This window comes from Nuphar pumila, chromosome 13 (assembly GCF_984573655.1).
Source record: "Nuphar pumila chromosome 13, dmNupPumi1.hap1.1, whole genome shotgun sequence".
NCBI lineage: Eukaryota > Viridiplantae > Streptophyta > Magnoliopsida > Nymphaeales > Nymphaeaceae > Nuphar > Nuphar pumila.
The window spans coordinates 81009800-81029298 of NC_143261.1; the positions used below are offsets into that span (position 1 = coordinate 81009800).

Sequence of the window (19499 nt, forward strand, 5' to 3'; positions counted from 1 at the left end):
CTTTGCACGGACAGTCCAAAAAGAGATTTAACTCAAAATTGGTGATCACAATTCTTTAAGAGGGCCTTCTGAATACCACAATGATCCAAAAATAAGCATGGTGGGAGGCAAGCAATAGAAATGAAAAAGAAAATAATATCACGCAAATGTCCTTCCAAGAGGTATCGAAATCCCATTTGTGAGCGTTGTTGTCCATTGTTATCCATCTTGAGGTAGAAATTATTCAAGATACGAAATTATAACCTCTTTTTTATTATCAAGAAGCGACTCATAAAAAGAGTCAGCAAAACCAGATATAATAAGAAAAGAAAAAAATATACTTTTGAAATGAAAATGATGGTGATGACGACATTGATGTTGATAATTGAGGATAGGCCATAAGGGAGTTGAAAAAAGTAAAAAATTGACAAGGTGAACTTGTGGTTAGGCCTACATTCAATCACCAATTTGGTGCACAATGGATCAAATGTTTTCACACGTGCAGATGGGGAAATAAAACAATCATAAAATTAAACGGTAGGTTTGATTGCCTATTTAATGGTTTTAGCTTTAATTCTAAGTATGCATTTTTTTTTTTTGAAAGGCAAGCTGGGGTTAGGCAAACCTTACCAGTTACACTATACCATTGGGTTTTGAACCCACAAGGTGACGTGCACTATCTGCTCTCCTACCAGACAAGTGGAGCCCCGGTTGGTAAATATGCATTTGATTGTTTGTATCTCTTTCTCTCTTAAATTTCACCTGAAAACATGAATATCAAATCCTTGTTTTAAGGAATTCTACAATTCAGTGTTTGTTTACATTCATTCTTAGTGGGAGTTATATGCGTCATTCAACACGGGTGCGTTTTAATGCACTTAGGTATCCCACACATATGGACGGATGGAAGTTAGATTCGTATTACCCCTGAGAGTGATCTTTTGTAATTTTTTATTCTCTAATATAAAATAAGGGTAACCCAAAAAACAGAAATCCAAGCTAAGAAAACGATGAGGACCTAAAACCTCATATTTATAGCGTAAGATCTCATATTCTAAGCCATTCAAATGCACCCTACCTAGCTTTGAAATCTGTGGCATCCAAATAAATGCACCTTGAAAAAATGTATAAAATGCAAACACACTCTCTCCCTCTAAACTTTTCCCATCTTTCATCCCCCTCTCTCTAAAGTTGATTCTTATTGTCAATCGTTTTATTTCACTTGTTAATTAATACCAAAATCTCCCTTTCTCCTAACCTTTTCCATCTTTCATCCTCTCTCTCAAGTTGATTCTTTGATTGTCAATCTTTTTTTTTTTCACTTGATAAACCTAATCAATACCCTTCTCTCTCTCTCGTAAGAGTTTTTTTTGACAACCCTCTCACGGCCAGAGGAAGAAAGTGAGATTGCCATTGGTTAATCTTTTTATTCCAGCTAACTATAGATGACAGTGGACCGGGCTGAGGCGGGGGATAAGGTTTTCAATCCTGTCTCGTCTCAAAATTCTGCCCTTCATCCTAGCTTTTATTTTTATACGGGTTTTGATTTTAACCTTCATTCCCGCCTTCGTCCCCATTTCATGTACTTCATCTCTAGGTCTAAACAAGACGAGGCAAAGCAGGGCTCCATTTCTCTCCGGTCCACTTTCATTCCTAAATGTAATTTAGTTATTTTACTAACAAAAATCGAGAACTGGCAAGGACGAGAAAAGGGTAAGTTCATCCCCGCTTTCATCCCTTCACAGGTTTTGATTTTAACCTCCATCTCATCTTTTATCCCGTTTCATGTCCTTCCTTCTCAATCCAAACGGGATGAGGCAGACCCGAACCACTGCCATCCCTACAGCTGACAACCATAACACCGACTCCAAATAAATTTCAAATCTTTTAGTCCACAGCAACGTCAGAAGTTAAAACCAAACGCCTAGTATTCAAGATTCCGTCAGCGTGTACGCTTCCATTGTCGCGTTGAAACGCTTTCCGAGGAGAGATATACGCCACCCCTTTATCATTTTCAAATATTCGCTTTCTTGGAGTTTTCCCATATGCCCAATCAGACGGAAAAATAATTGATTGATGGAGACGTTTGGGTTCCTTCTAAATCAGAGTGAGAAAACCTGGCGTGTGGATTCGGTGCCAAAGGATCTTGCATGGGTTTGCGGAAATGAGGTATTGGGGAGGCGTTTTTATCCTCTCTGACCACCCACTCATTGCATTTCTAGTGAGAGAAAGAGAGAGGCCGAGAAATAGAGAGAGGGATGATACGATCGCCTCGTGGGTGCACGTGCATGCAGCAAGAAGGTAAAAATTCTTCACCCATAATTCATTCCTTAAAAAAATCGCATATATTTTGCGTTTTCTAATTCTCTCTCTCTCTTGTTAGTTTATTAGTTTCTTGCCTTTGCTTGTTGCGATTGTTTGGTTTCAGGTTTTCGTACCTTTTCTTTTTCTCTTCGGTGTTCGTTTTCTGCTTCAAGATAATTGGGGAGCCTCAACGGAAGTTTGAAGCAACGCCTGAATTGGTTTCCGGGTTTCTCTCGTTAGTTTATTAGCTTCTTGCCTTTGCTTGTTGCGATTGTTTGGTTTCAGGTTTTCCTACCTTTTCTTTTTCTTTTGGGTGTTCGTTTTCTGCTTCAAGATAATTGGGGAGCCTAAACGGAAGTTTGAAGCAACGCCTGAATTGGTTTCTGGGTTTTCTTTCCTCTTTTAATTGGATTGATTTGTTGGGGAGAGTCAATTTTGGGAAATTTTTGGTTTTTGTTGTGTTTTCAGTAACACCCAGATTTTGTTTCCGGGTAAGTCTGCCTCTATTTAGGGTTTTGAGGGGAGTGCTGATTTTGCGCTGTGATATTTTAGTATGAGTTTGTGATTTAGGAGCTCTAGTTTGAGACTTGGTGGTCTGATATGAAGAAAACCCTATTTGATTCTTGGGCTCTTTGTATGTCTCTCTCTTTGGGTGGTGCAACCGTCTTCTTTTTCTTGGTTTGAGTACTAGGCTTAAAGGGAGAAGTCTGATTCAGGTTTTGAGTTCCTCTAAGGCTAGTTGATTTGATTGAATTTCGGGTTTCTTTCCTTTTTGGAGGGGGTAGTAGACTAGTAGTTCAGTTCTTTTGGACTTGGATTTAGTGGCAAGGCTAACTTGAGACTGGGTTTAACTTGTAGCTTTGTAAGAGATGGATGTTGGTGGTGAATTTACTAAGAGGGGAGACGTGAGAATTCATGATAATTTGGATGACCTTGCTACAGACTTGGCTGATTATGTAGCAGAGTTATCAGAGATTGCTGTGAAAGAAAGGGGTTATTTCGCCATCGCATTATCTGGTGGATCGCTGATTAGCTTGATGGGGTATGCTCAATATTCTCCGTAGATCCGTTCTCATGGTTTTTGTTTGAATTATGTGATGATTGTTGCTATCATTAGCTGATTTTTCATTGTACATGTTGATTTTGCAATTCGTTATTTCCTGTTTCATTTGTTGCTTTCCTTCTATAAATTGTAGTTTGTAGTGAAGTTTTTGGGTTTTATGTTTTGGGATGAGAAACAGGAAACTTTGTGAGGCTCATTATCAGAGAACGGTGGATTGGGCAAAATGGCTTATATTTTGGGTTGATGAGAGAGTGGTAGCCAAAAATCATCCGGATAGCAACTACAAATTAGCTAAGGACGGTTTACTTTCGAAGGTACATTGCATTATCCCTATGAACTCATTTTCAATGAATTTCTTGGTGAATTTCTTTCTTTTTTCTTTATTTTTCTTTGGAATCACGCAATTTTTGGGTAAGTAAGATGTAGGGTAGGTGCCACCAAGCTTGTCCGAGGGAAGTCTGGTTAAACTTGACCTTGGTAATTAAGAAACTAAGATTATCAAACTTGGCTGTTGTTCATCTGTAAAGTTCAGTCAACATATTTGATCTGATTAATTTTCCAACAAAATGTATTTCTTGTTTAACACTTCTCTGATGTAACTGGTATTTAACTCATGGGTGTTGGCAGTATCCACATTGATTATATACTCTGACGTGACTGGGGTAGTAAATGGAAAATGAATCATGTGCTGATGCCTTTCCTGTCCATTTTTGTGTTTCAATATTCTGTATCTGGTAGATGCTTCAACATCTTTATTGTGTGCCTATTTCTTGGATTGGAGTAATGGGTCTGACTGATCTTGAGTAAAGGTGCCTTTCTTGTCTTTCTGTGGTTTTTCAATCATCTATACCTGGCAGATGCTTGAGGATATCTGTTTCACTCTTGATTTGGGCTTCACTGATTGTTGAGACAGGAATTCTGCTTTTTCTTAGAAGAATTTGATTCTTGAATTATTATGAGTGCTTTAATGTGGGAATTGTTTTATGTCTGGTCCATCAAAAGAAATAATATGTAGGAAATGATTATGCTATTTAGCTTGTGCTTTATATGAATACCGGCTATTTGATCATTTTGTAGCCACTGGATATTATTTCTGTTTGTTTTAGTCTATCTTGCCCTTTAACACAATTATAGGGGTTTTCTTAACATAGACATAGTTCACTTTCTACTCATAAAATTCACATGATCTCTCTCTCTCTCTCTCTCTCTCTCTCACACACACACACACACACACACACATTTTCATCCAGCACACATTTTCATCCATGCAGCACGGGCCTTGGCCCTGGCCCAGCCAAAATTCAACAGGCGAATGTGGGGTCCGTCGACCGGTATTTGGATACAGGCCAGCTTGAACTGAGCCTAGGCTCTGCAGATAAATTTAATGAACTGGGCGCAGCCTGGTCAACAACCCATCAGCCCGTCCAAAATATGGGTCAGGCTGCTGCATTGTCCAGACTTATCCAGTTCACTTTTTGTGCTTGAAATCTGAGTGCGATCTCCACTGGACTTGAAAGATAGAGGATTTGCTTAAGCCCTTTCTAGATTTGACTAGATACATAGATTTGGTCTGGGGTTGGATAATCTGAATTGAAGTAAAATCCAAAAAGTATATGATTATCCATATCCAATTAGATTGTTTTACATGTAAAAAAAAAATAGACCTGGTATGGATAAGGTCCTTATCAGATTTGTGTACCAAAGGGCTTTTCCTATCTGAGTCCCATTCCAAACAACTATCTGGTTATACCATACCAAGGTTGCCAGACTAGGAAGTGGAAGCGGGAAACAATACGGGAAGCAGAAGCAAGAAATATCGCTCAGGCAACGTTCATGAGGAAGAGTTATTCCCTCTTTTATCTTGTCTTTCTTTAAGCATGTTCCTGTTTACCTATGTCACATAAGTGCGGGTGTGGATGCGAAGGGTGTGATACGGCAGTTTAAAAACTCTTAGGTGCAGTACAGGGGGTGCGTGTGTGTGTATATATATATATATATATATATATATATATAAAAGTGTATATGTGTATATGTGTGCATGTATGCATTTATGTATATAATAATATATAGATAAAACTGAACTTGGTTAGGGTTAACCAAGTCCAGAAATGGACCCTGGCGCTGTTGACCGCACCTAAGACTGCAGAAGCTGTGTCCAAGCAGCGTGGGTACGACATGGGTGAGTTTCCCTTTTAGAAGTGTCCAGGTTACATACCTGTTTACCTATACAACATGGCAATGCAGCTATGCTTGTTGTCTAGGGTCTGGGGTCTCCTTCTGCCTTTTGACTACTTGCGGTGGAAACTGGATTCTCTTAGTTTGCTTCATGTATTGGTAGAAGGGGAAGCCATCCCTAGTTATGTGATGCTACTGATTAATTTGTTGAAGTGCTCTTGTTCCTCGATCACTTGCATATTCTATATTTTTCTTGTTTCCAATATAAATTGACATGTTGCAACCTCCAGATGTTCTAGTATTTCTTGCTATCTGGTTATCTGTCCCTGAAAGATCTATTAAAGGAAGAGATTAGGGAAATACAGCAAGGAAACCAGTATTTTATCAAAGATATTTTCTCATAAAAAGTTCCACAAAAGTGTTTTGAACAATAAAGGATTTATGCCAAATCTTGTTCATTTTTTTATTTAATTTCCAGAGGTAACTGAGACCATACAACACCAGAGGCGCTCATTGTGTATGACATCATATTCAAATCTTAGGCTAAAAAAAAAGAATGTGTTAAATGACGCTTTCCTGTCAAAATAAGTGATTTTTTTTTAAAGGTAAGGAAAGATTTTCTTAAACTGTAAGAAAGTAGAGGACAAGTGTGATAAGAAGTCACTAAGGAAACAGTAGAATGTCACAACAGCCATAGTACAGCAATGCAGTTTACACCAATTCAATATAAATTTACAGAATTGAAGATCAACATATGCAATGCAAAAGGTGATGTAAAGTCCTATAGATTGACTATGAAGTCTTGCTCCAAATATCCTGGCATTTTGTTCTTTCCATACCAACCACCATGTCACATAAGGTATCGTTTAACCTCTTTGTTCCTCATCCAATGGTCTAAGTAGCCTCCTTAATGGAATATCACACTGGCTGTTCAGAAATAAGTCTGACCAAGCCTAGTTATAGATCTTCTGGAAGAAATTGCAACACCAGAAAAGGTGCTGCAGTCCTCCCTCCACGGAGCAGCAAAGAATACAGCTACTAGTCAAGGTGAAACTCCTATGAAAAAAATTATTTTAGGACACATTCTTGGGCCACCAACCAAGCAAACATCCTAGCCCATAGGTCACTTCCGGACATCTAAATTGTTCAACTGGGCAAAATAGCATGAGACAATTGAGAATTCACCTGTCAAATAAGAATGATGAAACACAGAAACAACCATCATTTCTTATCAGGCATACTGAACATCTTAATAATGAAGGAGCTTCTTCTAAATAGACTTGGCCTTTCTGACATCCAGGTTCCACACTTAGTTGAACATAACCCTCATCCTAAATTATATATTCCTTTGATGGGGATTACAACATCATGTAATTACTTCTCTAGTAATGAAAAATGCTGCAGTTACCACCGAGGTGGTATCTCATGTGGTAAGCGGGGTCTTGTGTCAAGCTGAAAGCCCAGGATTGAACCCTGCTGTCACATGGGGCTGCTGTTGCTTTTACACGGTTGGGGCACGTAAGGCTGGGTGGTCGTGTCCCCAACCCGGACTTTTACCCTCCTCTCGGTGAGGGTTTCTTCGTCATAAAAAAAATGCTGCATTTTGATATATTCTTCCATTTTGTTCTTTTTGTTGAGTCTCTATATTCATCATTAAATTTTGATGCAGTGTAGTAGGGGAATGTGCATCTTACATTTTAAGTTATTGCTTTCTAACAGTTGAAATGACCAAGCACTTTCCTATCCTTTTTCACCACGGTAGGATGGTTATTGGAGCTAACTCAATATTGTAAGGTGACTTGTGCATGATAGTGGTACAGACTTGTGGTATGAGATTTTCTTGTGGCTGTTTACTGTGTCAGTGATTCTCATTCTATCTGCTATGGAAGAGATCCTAATTAGGGCATGCAAGGATTACGGATATGCTACTGTACTGATCTATGTTCATTATTAGGAACAAATGAAATTAGGGTGATTTTCAAATACCTCCAACCTTTCTGTCAATATATCTTCCCATTTTAATTTCAACATTTTAACTTGTTCTTATTTGGATATTCAGTTTCTCGTCTGCAACAACAAAACCATCGGGTAGTAGCATCACATATGCAACAACAATGAACCTTGATATACTGTAAAGACAAAATAATAATTTCTTATTGAGCAAGAATAAATGTACATGCATTTAAGCTGCAAGGATAATGTGGTAAATAATAATTCTATAATCATTTTAACGCAAGGTTAAACCAACAGTGATAAAGAATTCAAGTTATTTGATTGACAGTACTAAAACTTTTGGTGTTCTTTTAAAAGTATGGAAAACTATGGTGGATATATTAATTACAACTAAATATTTGGTGAATATCTGAATAATTATCCAAAAAATTGATGATGAAGCAAGCTGATGTTTAGACATTTATTTGTTTGCATAACCTATAATGGATAAATGAGTTATAGTATTTTGGCATGCAATGCACTGAGTGTACTCTCTAATAGTCATGTGGGATTGGGGAAATGATAGTGCAATAGCTGTTCAGATTAAAGCCATAACATAATCATTGGTCAGCCAAAGTATGCTTTAGTTTTCTTGAAAAGGACCGATATACTGGATATGGCACTACCTTGCACATTTGGTTGCTTTTAAATATAAAGTTGGGAGACGATCAACTTATCACAATGTATGCTGTCCACATTCTTAGTTGGACTGTAGTAGCTTTTCAATAATTCATGTTGGATGCATTTATAATCTGATATTTAGGTCTGGTCCATGTCAACTTGATCTTCATTTATGTCATGTCAACCCAGCAATATACCTGTAACTGTGCCTGGTGCCACCTTAATAAGTTGTGCTGACACAGACTACTGGTTACCAGTTTAGTTGGACCCCCCCTCTCTCTCACACACACACACGCACAGTTCCATGAGTACTGAAATGGTTCATATGTCCATTCAGACTAGTGTTTAACTTTTATAGTGGAATGTGGAATTATTTAAGTCAATAGTATTTTTCATAATTGGATTATTTGATTATTTATATTCTCAATGAAAAGTAAAATTATTTAATTTTCACAATAAAATTATTTAATTTTCACAATAAAATTATTTAATTTTCACAATAAAATTATTTGTTTGTGTTATTTCTTTAACTTTCTAACATCAGACTTATCCTTTTCTGTGCATACGCTAAGCATATTGATGTGGAATGCTACTACTTATATGACAAGTTTGATTGAGATTGATCAGTCTTCCTCATTCGTATATGATACTGACATCCAACATGTAGTCTGAGAAAGAGAGAAGTGCAAAGGGTCGTCAAGAATTTACGCCATCCTAAAGTTTAATAGAGCAGTTTAGAATGTAAAATTATTCATCTATTTAGTTGTGGCAAAGGAGGAAAGAATTCTAGGAATACTGGATGGTTTGACACCTCTTTAATTCTATTATTGTAGGTTCCAATCGTGCCAAGTCACGTGTACTCGATCAATGACACTCTCTCAGCAGAGGAGGCAGCAGAAGAATATGGCTTTGTCCTTCGGCAGCTGGTGAAGACGCGGGTTGTGGATGTTTTGGAGAGCAGTGACTGCCCAAAGTTTGATCTCATCCTCCTGGGTATGGGCCCAGATGGGCACATAGCATCCCTCTTCCCAGGCCACCCAGTGATTAATGAGAAAGATGAATGGGTAACCTTCATCACTGATTCCCCTAAACCACCACCTGAGAGAATTACGTTTACTCTGCCAGTCATCAACTCTGCAGCAAATGTGGTGATGGTTGTGACAGGCAGCAACAAGGCCAAAGCTGTTCGCTTGGCTGTTGGTGGCGAGACTCCTGAGCACATTGTGCCTGCACGTTTGGTTAACCCAAACAATGGAAGTTTGGTCTGGTTTTTGGACAAGGAAGCTGCTTCAGAGCTTGCTGCTAGTCAGCCAACTGAGGGATCTTGATAAACAATGCTTAGGGTCTTGCTGTGAATGCTTTTACAAGATTTTTTCCGGTTTTTATTTTTGGGTTCATTTTACTTCTTTGTTCCACCTATCTCTTTTGCTTCTATTGTGTTTCTCTGTAACATGGCATGACTAATAAAACGACCAAAGAAAGCCTTTTGAGAGCCATGTTTCTTTTATCATGCTCATGCTTTGCATTACCAACTAATGTAATAACCATATGTAAACTAAAAAGAACATATATTTTCTGCAAATTTCAAAAACTCTTCACCTATCTACTTTCTCTAAGGTAATGAAAAGGATGAACTACAAGGGATGAAAATTTTTCCAATTTTTTCTAAAGGAATGGAAGCAGACATATTGGGCTCTTCAAGAGCTTTGAGGTTCCAAGGTTCTGAATTCCTTCTCTGAAATGCGCCTTCTTCCATTCAACTCAGAAGCAAAGGGTTCGTCTATTTCTTCTTTAGTAGGAAAACCTCTTATCCGTGCCATTATCCATTGGTCTATAACTCCACGATTGATGGCGTACTTGAGTGTGTGCTGCAGGTATCCTTTATCAGTAGACAATTCTGGATGCACTGTGAATTTCTTCATGATGGCTGAAACACAAAAAATTGCAATTATCAGAACATTTAGTAAAAACACTACTGAAGTTTGATAAGAAATGTAATAGCAAGACCAAAACTAAAGAAAAAGGTATTTCTTGGATCTGTCAATTTTTACTTGGATATTTCCAAACATCTAGCCGTTCAAGTAAACTTAGTATTCCAGTAAATAAAACAAGAGTAGGGTGTATCATAAAACACCCCAAATGTTCGACCGAAGTTGAACTCGCATGCCACTGATTGCTCGTGTTGGTGCATTTTTTTTTTTGGCGTGCCCAGACAACCATTAGCAGTGGTCACGACCGCAGCTAAGGTCTCAAAAGGGACTTGTGGCACACGACCACACATCCAAACATTGTTAGACGTTTCTTGCGTTCGACACTACACTGTTTCCATTAAAACAATGTGCAGTTAAAAGTTAGTTGTGTTTAAATTGACTACAACACATCTAAAATGGTGGTATTTTTTGAAATTTTTCTTATGTTTTTGGAGCTACAAGTTACCTTTACAAACTAAACTTACTAAACTATCTTTTCTTGCTTACTTTTTCCTAGCAAATTTCAAAACTCCACTAGACTTGCTCTACTTGGAACTATCTTTTCTTGCTTACTTTTTCCTAACAAATTTCAAAAGTCCACTAGACTTGCTCTACTTGGTATATCTCAAACTTGGAAAGATAAGCCTCAGGACTGGTCTCCTCTTCAGAATCTCTCATGTAATCTCTTTTGGTTTCTGTAATTCTGGTAGGGGTCTGCCTAACCCCAGCTTGCTTATAAAAAAAGAATGGTGTGGTATTTTAAGATGAACATTCCCAACTTCTAGTTCTAGAAAAGGATTGTAAAGTGACTGAACTTGTAGCTCTAAATAAGGAATGGAAAAATAGGACTCGTAAAGCTGACCCTATATACTTGGGATAAGGTGTCATGATGATGATGATAAACATTCCTAGAGAGAGAGAGAGAGAGAGAGTTCTCAGACGTACCATACAATGGCACACGCTCTTATTTGCATAGAACTAGCCACCAAATGTTAGATCTAACTGTACAAACGCGCTTAACATGGCTTCTTTAGTATTTTATAAGCTTTTATCCATCATGTTATACCACAAGATTTGATTTCACATATAGTGAAAAATTGATGGCTGATGATAAGGATGGCTTAGAAATTGTCTAAAACAACATGTTGGGTCAAGTTTAACACATGAAAATAGTAAATAAAACATGTTAAGCATGATCTAAACATCTTTAGATTTTGGAGATTAGATCTATGTAAATCATTTGTATACCACCACAAGTTATGGTGGTTCAGTACCACAATAGACCATCCAGCTTCAGTGGATCTTAATCTGTCACATAGGTGCGGGTGCAGGTGCGGATGCGGCGATGCGAAGAGGATCTCTCTCTCTCTCTCTCTCTCTATATATATATATATATATATATAATTTTTAGCAGTTTTAAGTTAACACTATGTGTATTTGTGTGCATTTATGTATTTATCTATATAATATAGATAAAAATGGACTTGATTAGGGTTAACTGAATCTACTTTTGGATAGAAATGGACCTCAGTGGGGTTGACTTCACCTAACAGAAAGGAATCTGTGTCCAAGTGTCGCATCTGCCTGGGTGCGGGTGCGACGCGGGTGCGGTGCCATGTTAGAAGAGTCCGTGTGACATAGATCTTAATAAATTCACCAAAACTTTTTTCCCCCAAAAAATGTTCAAATATCATGCTGACAACTTATATTAATTTCCAGCATTGAGTAAATTTATGCAGAAAGCACACGAAATGCCATATATTAAAAACTGCAACTAATAAATGTCACTTTAGCTTTTTATTTATTTATTATGCACAATAGGTGACAAATACGGTACTACCATAGCATTTCAAAATTTATTGTCAGTGAAATTTTTTGGATGATAACGTTTACTAGAACAACCACATACAGACACACATCGAGCCAAATTCAGCAATCCATGAGGCAACTGGGATCCAATAAGTGCACTCTGTAGATGTAACTCCAAGTCTCCAATCTGACACCCTAAAAGTCCACACCAACAAAGCACTAGGAGAGTTTTCTGGTGTCAGTTCTCACTGATATTTAGCAGGGGCTACGGGAACAAACATAACATCTAACTTTGGTTCTCAACATCTGAGTCATTCCTCATACAATATGCGTATGATTTATTTTTCTTTAACTAATGCATGTAGCAGAAATCAGCTTCAAAACAGACATGGTTGTAACAAATTTAGATTTGATAAAGATAATATAATTTGAAAACCTTACCCGCAACAATTGCATCTCCGGAGGCGGACATGTCACATGTAAAAGGAGTGATTGGTGGATCCTCCATGCCGTGAACTGACCCGTTGCATGTATCAGTGTAATAGTGTATTTTGGAAGACCCATTTGTAACAAATAGAACTTTGAGATTTTGATGCCACAATGAAGAAATCATTTCTGGCTTGTGATGTACAAACTTTGACTTATCATTGTCCTTTGTATCAAACTGCTCAGAGGTTTTGATATCATATAAGAACTCTAGTTCTTGCTTGGTTACCTCAATGAAGTTGGCTTGATTCCATGCTTGCTCAATGAACTTCTTTGCCTTTGTGCTGGACTCCCATAGTAGCAATGGCAGATTCAAATCAAAGAAAATGGATGCACCAAATTTCTTTGAGATCTTGATGGCTTGCATGGTTGTTGATCGCATGCTTTCATCAAACAGACACGAGGCATTGAAGTAGAAAATCTTTGCCTGCATAAAAAAGTGGCAACAGAAACAAGTTGTTTTAGTCCATGGAGCAATATGAAGTCACACATTTTTTAAGCAGCTTGATCAACAAAAAAGCAAATGGACATGCATGGAAAGATTGACACTAAATTTAGCTCAGAAAGTTATTTAGGGAATTGTTATAATCTTAAAAAGTGGTTTTGCAAAGGAATAATAATACTAACTGAACATTAAATCCTAAAGCAATCTCAAGGATATACATTTTTTGCAGCAAAAGCTTACCTCCTTCAAAACATCAATGTTAATTTCAGAGCTCAAGAGGCAATCTTCTGCACACGGTTTGATGCAAGTGACACTTAGTTTAGCACTTCTTTTGTTGATCTTCATGTATGACATGCTTGTAGCTTTTGAACCATCCATGCAAACCGATCGTGTCTGGACACCGTTTACATTCAAATAATAGAGCATACCCTGACCATACTCATCATCTCCAAGTTTACCCATGAATTCAACCCGACCACCAATACTAGCAAGGGAAACTGCAACACTAGATGATGATCCTCCAGGAGCCCTTACAAACCGTTCTGGAGACCATAACATATCTTTTCTTCTGTCATGGATCTCATGGTCTATCAGCCTGTTAGCAGGCCTCCCGGAAGGTAAAAATGCATGTTGAGCTGCTCCAAAGCAGCAAACAAGAGGCGGCCAACCATATGTCATACTGATATCCTCATCCTCAGGTAGGTCTAATTTTGGATCTTCCTCCTTGTCACTGTTGAAGTTTAGTTTCTCGAGATCCTCAAACTCTTTGCTACCACTATCATCCTCCTTGCTAACAACTGCCTTTTTTGTTCTCTTCCTTCCACTAGCCTTCTTGGTAGCTTTTTCTGTCTTTGTCGTAGGTGAAGAGTTAACTGTGGCTGTTTGGAAGAGAGAGAGAGAGAGAGAGAGAGAGAGAGAGAGAGAGAGAGAGAGAGAGAGAGGAACAAGTGAAACATCAATGACAAAAAGGTTCATCATGGGACTTGCCCAGGAGAAGTCAACTTGTTATTTTGTAGATGTATGGTACCTTTCTTTTGACCTCTTCTTGATGCAGTAGCAGATTTTTCATTGGATACAGCCAGTGTTGTTTTCTCCTCCAGTCCATCATTAATTGCCACTGATGAAGCTGCAATCTCCACTGAGGCCTCTGATTTCTTCTTAATGCCTCGCCTTGGAGATCGTCTAGAGCCATTGGATGACGATTTCTCACTTGAAGCTTCACCTTCTGCCACATTATCAATCTCAAAGCGTGCTGCATCCTTCCTTGCGCATACCAATTTAAGAGACCACCGCTTTTGTAATCTTAAATTGTTAAACTGAACATGACTAGCTGGAAAAACTATTGGAAAGCTAAATTGCCACCTGCATAGATATAAGCAACTTTAACAAAGAAATGACATCACTCTAATTTAACAATCTCCAGAACAGCCTTGTACTTTTCCTTCTAAATTTCAACATTATTATATAATACATATTCTTCAACATTTGCGGAATAAAAAATACACATGCTATGGATGATACAAGCATAAGTGATTGTCAATGAAGACACACATGTAAACCCTTACACATAATAATGCAATGCATTTTCTTTGCCATTTTCAGAAATTAAGAACAGTCTATGTCACCTGGGTGCGGGTATGGGTATTGAGAGTACAACACGAAAATTCCAAAAAATGTGGGTATGGGGACACGGCTATATATATATATATTTTAAATATCACACAAATATAAAATAAATTCAAAATAAATTGAATATAATCTAAACATATATGCTGTCTAAAATATATATTATACACTGAAAATATACAGTTATAAACTGAAAATATAATTATAAATTAAATACAAACTTGTATGTACGGAGGGTAAAATGGTGTGTCTGGGTGTCGACGCATGTCGACCCGGGGATATGCATGTCGACATGGGGATACACATGTCAACACGGATATGGAGGGCAAAATGGAGTGTCAGGGTACCATAGGTAGAACCTCAATGACTGTTTTAAGCCATGACACCTAATGCAAACAAAGTCATCTTGTCATTTGGAAATTCAGATGAATAATTCATGATGACTGCTTATCCTGCTTCATCTATTTCATTAACATATTCCAATTTCCAACAACAGTTTATTTGTTTCTCTGCCAATCTATCTCATATGGATAGGGCTGTGGATAAGGGGATACAGATAATTTTGAGGCTTCTAATGTAACGAGTAAATAAAGGGATATGGAACTGGAGTAAGAAATGGAGTATCCATGTGTGCCAACTTACTACAACCAGTCGGTCTGCAAGATTTTTTCTCCTTCAATCTTTTCTTCAACACTTCATTTAGAAGAAGGCAATATCTCTAGCAACAAGAAGGATCTCTCTCTCTCTCTCTCTCTCTCTCTATATATATATATATATATATATATATATATATATATATATAGTCACCTACATCGTTCAAGGTAATTTTTCGGCAAGGGTTGGGTGGATGAAATGGAAAAGTGCTACTGGAGTGCTGTGCGATCGTAGAATGCCATTGCGGTTGAAGGGAAAGTTTTATAGGACGACTATTAGACCCGCTTTACTATATGGTACGGAATGTTGGGTTGCCAAGAGACATCATATTCAAAAAATGAGTGTAGCTGAGATGCGGATGCTTAGATGGATGTGTGGTAATACAATAAAAGATAAGATTCGGAACGAAGAGATACGTAAGAAGGTAGGTGTTGCACCCATTGAAAATAAGATGCGAGAGAATCGTTTACGGTGGTTTGGACATATTCGGCGAAGGCCTAATGATGCTCCAGTTAGAAGGTTGGAGAAATGGGAAAATATATTAGTTAAAAGAGGTCGGGGTAGGCCTAGGAAGACTTGGATGGAGATGATAGGAAAGGATATGAATGCTTTGAACCTCACCGAGGACATGGCGTTGGATAGAAATGATTGGAGGAAAAGGATTCATGTGGAAGACCCAATATGAATTTCTTTTTTGGTTCTTATCGCTGACCCCAATTGTTTTGGGATGAAGGCGTAGTTGTTGTTGTTGTTGTTGTTGTTGTTGTTGTTGTTTTTCTTGGAAATATTTTTAAAAAGTGTTTTTTCTCAGGAAAATCTTGGAAGCTATGAATTATAAAGAAGATAAGAAATAATAGGTTTTATAATATTTTTCTTGCAAAAATATAAAGAAACAAGTTTTAAGATATAAAAGAAACAAAAAATATACTTAAAATATACAAAAAAATTTGTTTTTAGAAAATCTCGAGAATATATTGGACAAATCTTGAGAAAATCTGGCGATATTTTGAAAATCTCTGGAAAATATCAGCTGACTTTGAAAACCCCATAATATCATGATATTTTCAAAATAACGGCAATATCGGTAGCTATATATATATATATATATATATGTATATATATATATATATATATGTATATATATATATATATATATATATATATATATATATATGGAAACCTACAAAATGGGCACAGTGCTAAATGAAACATGATATTGGATTTCTGGTGTTTTTTCGAAATTCCGACCCCATACATGTGTTCAGCATGATTTATTTACTAGAAATCGGCACTAGGATCATGCATTTTGGATGAAATAAATGGTATTTGGAGCTTAAAAAATTTATGAAAATTATAGGCCGTTGATTTTTTAAACCTTATAAAATCCTATCCATGCATCAAAATCAAATGCTCCAAGTGATTCCTATAAAAACAAGCATATAGATCACATCTGTGAAGTCATAATTTAAAAAAAAAACATCGGAAATCCAATAGCATGTTTCATTTAGCACCATGCCCATTTTGTAGGTTTCCATATATATATATATATATATATATATATATATATATATATATATATATATATATATATATATATATATATATATAGCTACCGATATTGCCGTTATTTTGAAAATATCATGATATTATGGGGTTTTCAAGGTCAGCTGATATTTTCCAGAGTTTTTCAAAATATCGCCAGATTTTCTCAAGATTTGTCCAATCTATATATATCATTTTCCTTTATATGCTGACAACCTTCCACCGCCTGGGGCCTTTGGAACAAAACTAGATTATGAATGAGGTACATGAAAGAAAAAAAAAAAGAAAACCAGGAACAAACATGTATCCATTCTCAACTGCCTAGCGAGTGAACATTGTTCCATATGATCTACACAAATTCTGGGCGAGCGTGTGTGCATGTGTGCTTCCATTTTCTTTTTACAAATTTCCATGAGTATCCAAGCTGGAAGTATGAGCACAACATCCCTTGATAAATGTGCAACAGCTCTGACAATCCAGCTCACAGTCACCCCCAGGCATCCTCCGAGAAAGATTATGGAGAGACATACTTGTGAGTTTCTATCATTAATAAGATATACTGGAAACTTTATGTTCCAAGTAGCAACAATCTCCTGAACTCCTCTGGATAAATGCTGAATTGGCTATTTCTTTCTTTACCCACTCCCCCCAACACCATTTTTTTTTCTGCTTCTGAAAAAATGATAACCTTCTTCATGAAGAAATGTTCACATAAGCACCTTCTGTTATGTAAAACAGGTAGTGAATTCAGCTATTTGATCTAAAAAAAGATGCTTGTGACTCAGCACATGATCATGCTTACAGGTGCTTAAGCTATGTCACAGGGATTCTGCCAGCAGGGTGCCACACCTACGTCGATGCGATGCAACGCGACTCGGGTGCAAGTGCGGGTGCGGCACCCAGTGCAGTCAAGCTGACCCTGGGTGCAGCCAACCCTGGAACCAAAAAAAAAAATACGATGAAAGGGGCTGGGCGGCAGATTAGGGCAAAAAATTTACCTCCCCGCCCGACGCCTCTGGTGACTGCAGGTGCAAGGTATGTCTCTCTCAATCTCTCTCTCTCTGGTCCTGCGCAAGTCGGCAACCCAACCCTGCAGGGTTCGGCGTTGTCGAACCCAGCCCTGCAGGGCTGGGTTCTGCACCAACAAACCCAGCCCAGTAGGCTGGGTTCTGCTCGCTGTCGAATATATATACCCAACTGCAACCCTGCACCCAAGTTTTTTTAAAGTGCCATATCACCTCACCCGCACCTATGTGACATAGTGCACAAGATATAGCGAGTCCTCATAAATGTAAAATGTGATAGACATGCTCAAGCAATCCTCATAAATGGCAAGTTTATTATCGAAAATATTGCAGATCGCATAAACAGATACAACCCACATGCACATTGCGCCGTCTTTCAGAAAGAAATTTCAAGGTTTTCCAGAGAAGCCAATTTATTTAGATATGAAAATGCTTACTGTCGATATATTTGCAACAACGGAGCCCACCTTCCAGTTCCTTGGCCTAGTGAGGAAATCTAAAGCAGTCCAACTCCAAGATTTAAAAGGTCTTACAACCATCAAATCAGACCACTTCTCAGGTACTTCTCCTAACATGTTTTGTGTGAGGGTTCTGCATGCCTTCTGTAGAATCCTTGAATGTAAAACCCCAAAAAAGCTCATGCGACATCCTACACTCCATAAGCAACAGAATGCCAACAATAGCTGCTAGTGGACTTGAACATCGATTTTCTTTCCAGCCTACCACGATATTTTAAATCGGTCATTTCCCCCCAACACCATTGTTGGATGTTCTCTGTGTCCCTACAGGGAAAGGTTGGCCTATCCATAAACCTAAATGCTGGACTCTCAAAGCCACCAGACGCCAATTCAAGATCAGATTTTGGACCTATAAATAAAATATGTCAAGGCTTTGCAAGCTGAATTCCTCCTTTATGTTCACAACATATTGATGGGTCAATCTGACTCCTCATAACTGTATATTGGAATGAGCAATCCCATGGCAGACTATGCTAATCACCACTTAAATGACAAAAAGAGCAAAAAGAACACCCATCTTTCCCAAAAAAGCTACCAACCTTTCTGAACTGTTATCCAAAAAACTGCAAATAGTTCCCGCTCACGGATCAACATTCCACCAACATTACCCATAAAAAACAACGAATCCAATATCTCATAGTGAAGAAAATAACACATATTTCAACCAAAAAAATTGAACTTTTAGTGACAAAAAAACAATGAAGCTTGCCCCACGAAAGAAAAATGAAGAAAGAAGGAGAGAGGGGGAAGGAGAAAGAGTAACCTGACCGAAGAAAGATGGTGCGCCAAAGGTGAGCAAGAAACTGCCATCAGGGGAGCTTCAGGTGTTCAGTAGCTTCTTCTCCCCCAGAAAATACGAGTTTGGTGGGCTTCCTGCATCATGCTGCCTCTTGCTCGCGAGCAAATCTGGCGCAAGTTGAATGGGGTCGAGAGGCAGGCGTCCCCAGACACACCTAAAATGTTTTCATGCTCTATACATTATATAAGACCGGTGGCGGTGATTATCTAACAAAATAGGGGTATTTTTGTCATCATCATGTCTTTCATTTGCCCCACAGTGGGCGCTGGGTGAGATGGCTAATCTCGCTCAGCGTTTTACAGGATCTGCACTCCAAGGTAACCGTTTGAGCCAAAATCTCTCACCCGCGCTGGCTCCTTCCAACGAAACAGAGTGGGACCACCCCACCCCTACAGATACACTTTGTGTTTTGTGGGTTTTCTCGACACACAAATGCACTCGTCATGTTTGAAAGTGAGAATCACCTTGGAAAGGTGAACTGAGGTCAGAAA

At 38.0% G+C, this 19499-nt stretch overlaps 2 protein-coding genes across 4 annotated transcripts; one reads left to right on the plus strand and one right to left on the minus strand.

Annotated features, from left to right (window-relative positions):
* Positions 1-2146: 2146 nt before the first annotated feature.
* LOC149818868 (putative 6-phosphogluconolactonase 1) lies at positions 2147-9641 on the plus strand. Of its 3 annotated transcripts, none has more exons than XM_089984318.1 (5): positions 2147-2280; positions 2408-2774; positions 3142-3325; positions 3525-3660; positions 8968-9641. In XM_089984318.1, the coding sequence occupies exons 3-5, from the start codon at positions 3153-3155 to the stop codon at positions 9460-9462; spliced, it is 804 nt and encodes a 267-aa protein (XP_089840444.1). In that variant the 5' UTR covers positions 2147-2280; positions 2408-2774; positions 3142-3152; the 3' UTR covers positions 9463-9641. The 3 variants fall into 3 exon arrangements, with proteins under 3 accessions (XP_089840444.1, XP_089840445.1, XP_089840446.1); XM_089984319.1 differs by having other exon boundaries at positions 2408-2518; XM_089984320.1 differs by lacking the exon at positions 2408-2774 and having other exon boundaries at positions 2152-2280.
* Positions 9642-9687: 46 nt separating this feature from the next.
* Positions 9688-19165, minus strand: FLN2 (fructokinase-like protein). Its single transcript, XM_089984317.1, has 5 exons — positions 18973-19165; positions 13872-14206; positions 13085-13722; positions 12355-12826; positions 9688-10061 (listed from the first exon to the last, which is right to left on the minus strand). The coding sequence occupies exons 1-5, from the start codon at positions 19017-19019 to the stop codon at positions 9832-9834; spliced, it is 1722 nt and encodes a 573-aa protein (XP_089840443.1). The 5' UTR covers positions 19020-19165; the 3' UTR covers positions 9688-9831.
* Positions 19166-19499: the final 334 nt, after the last annotated feature.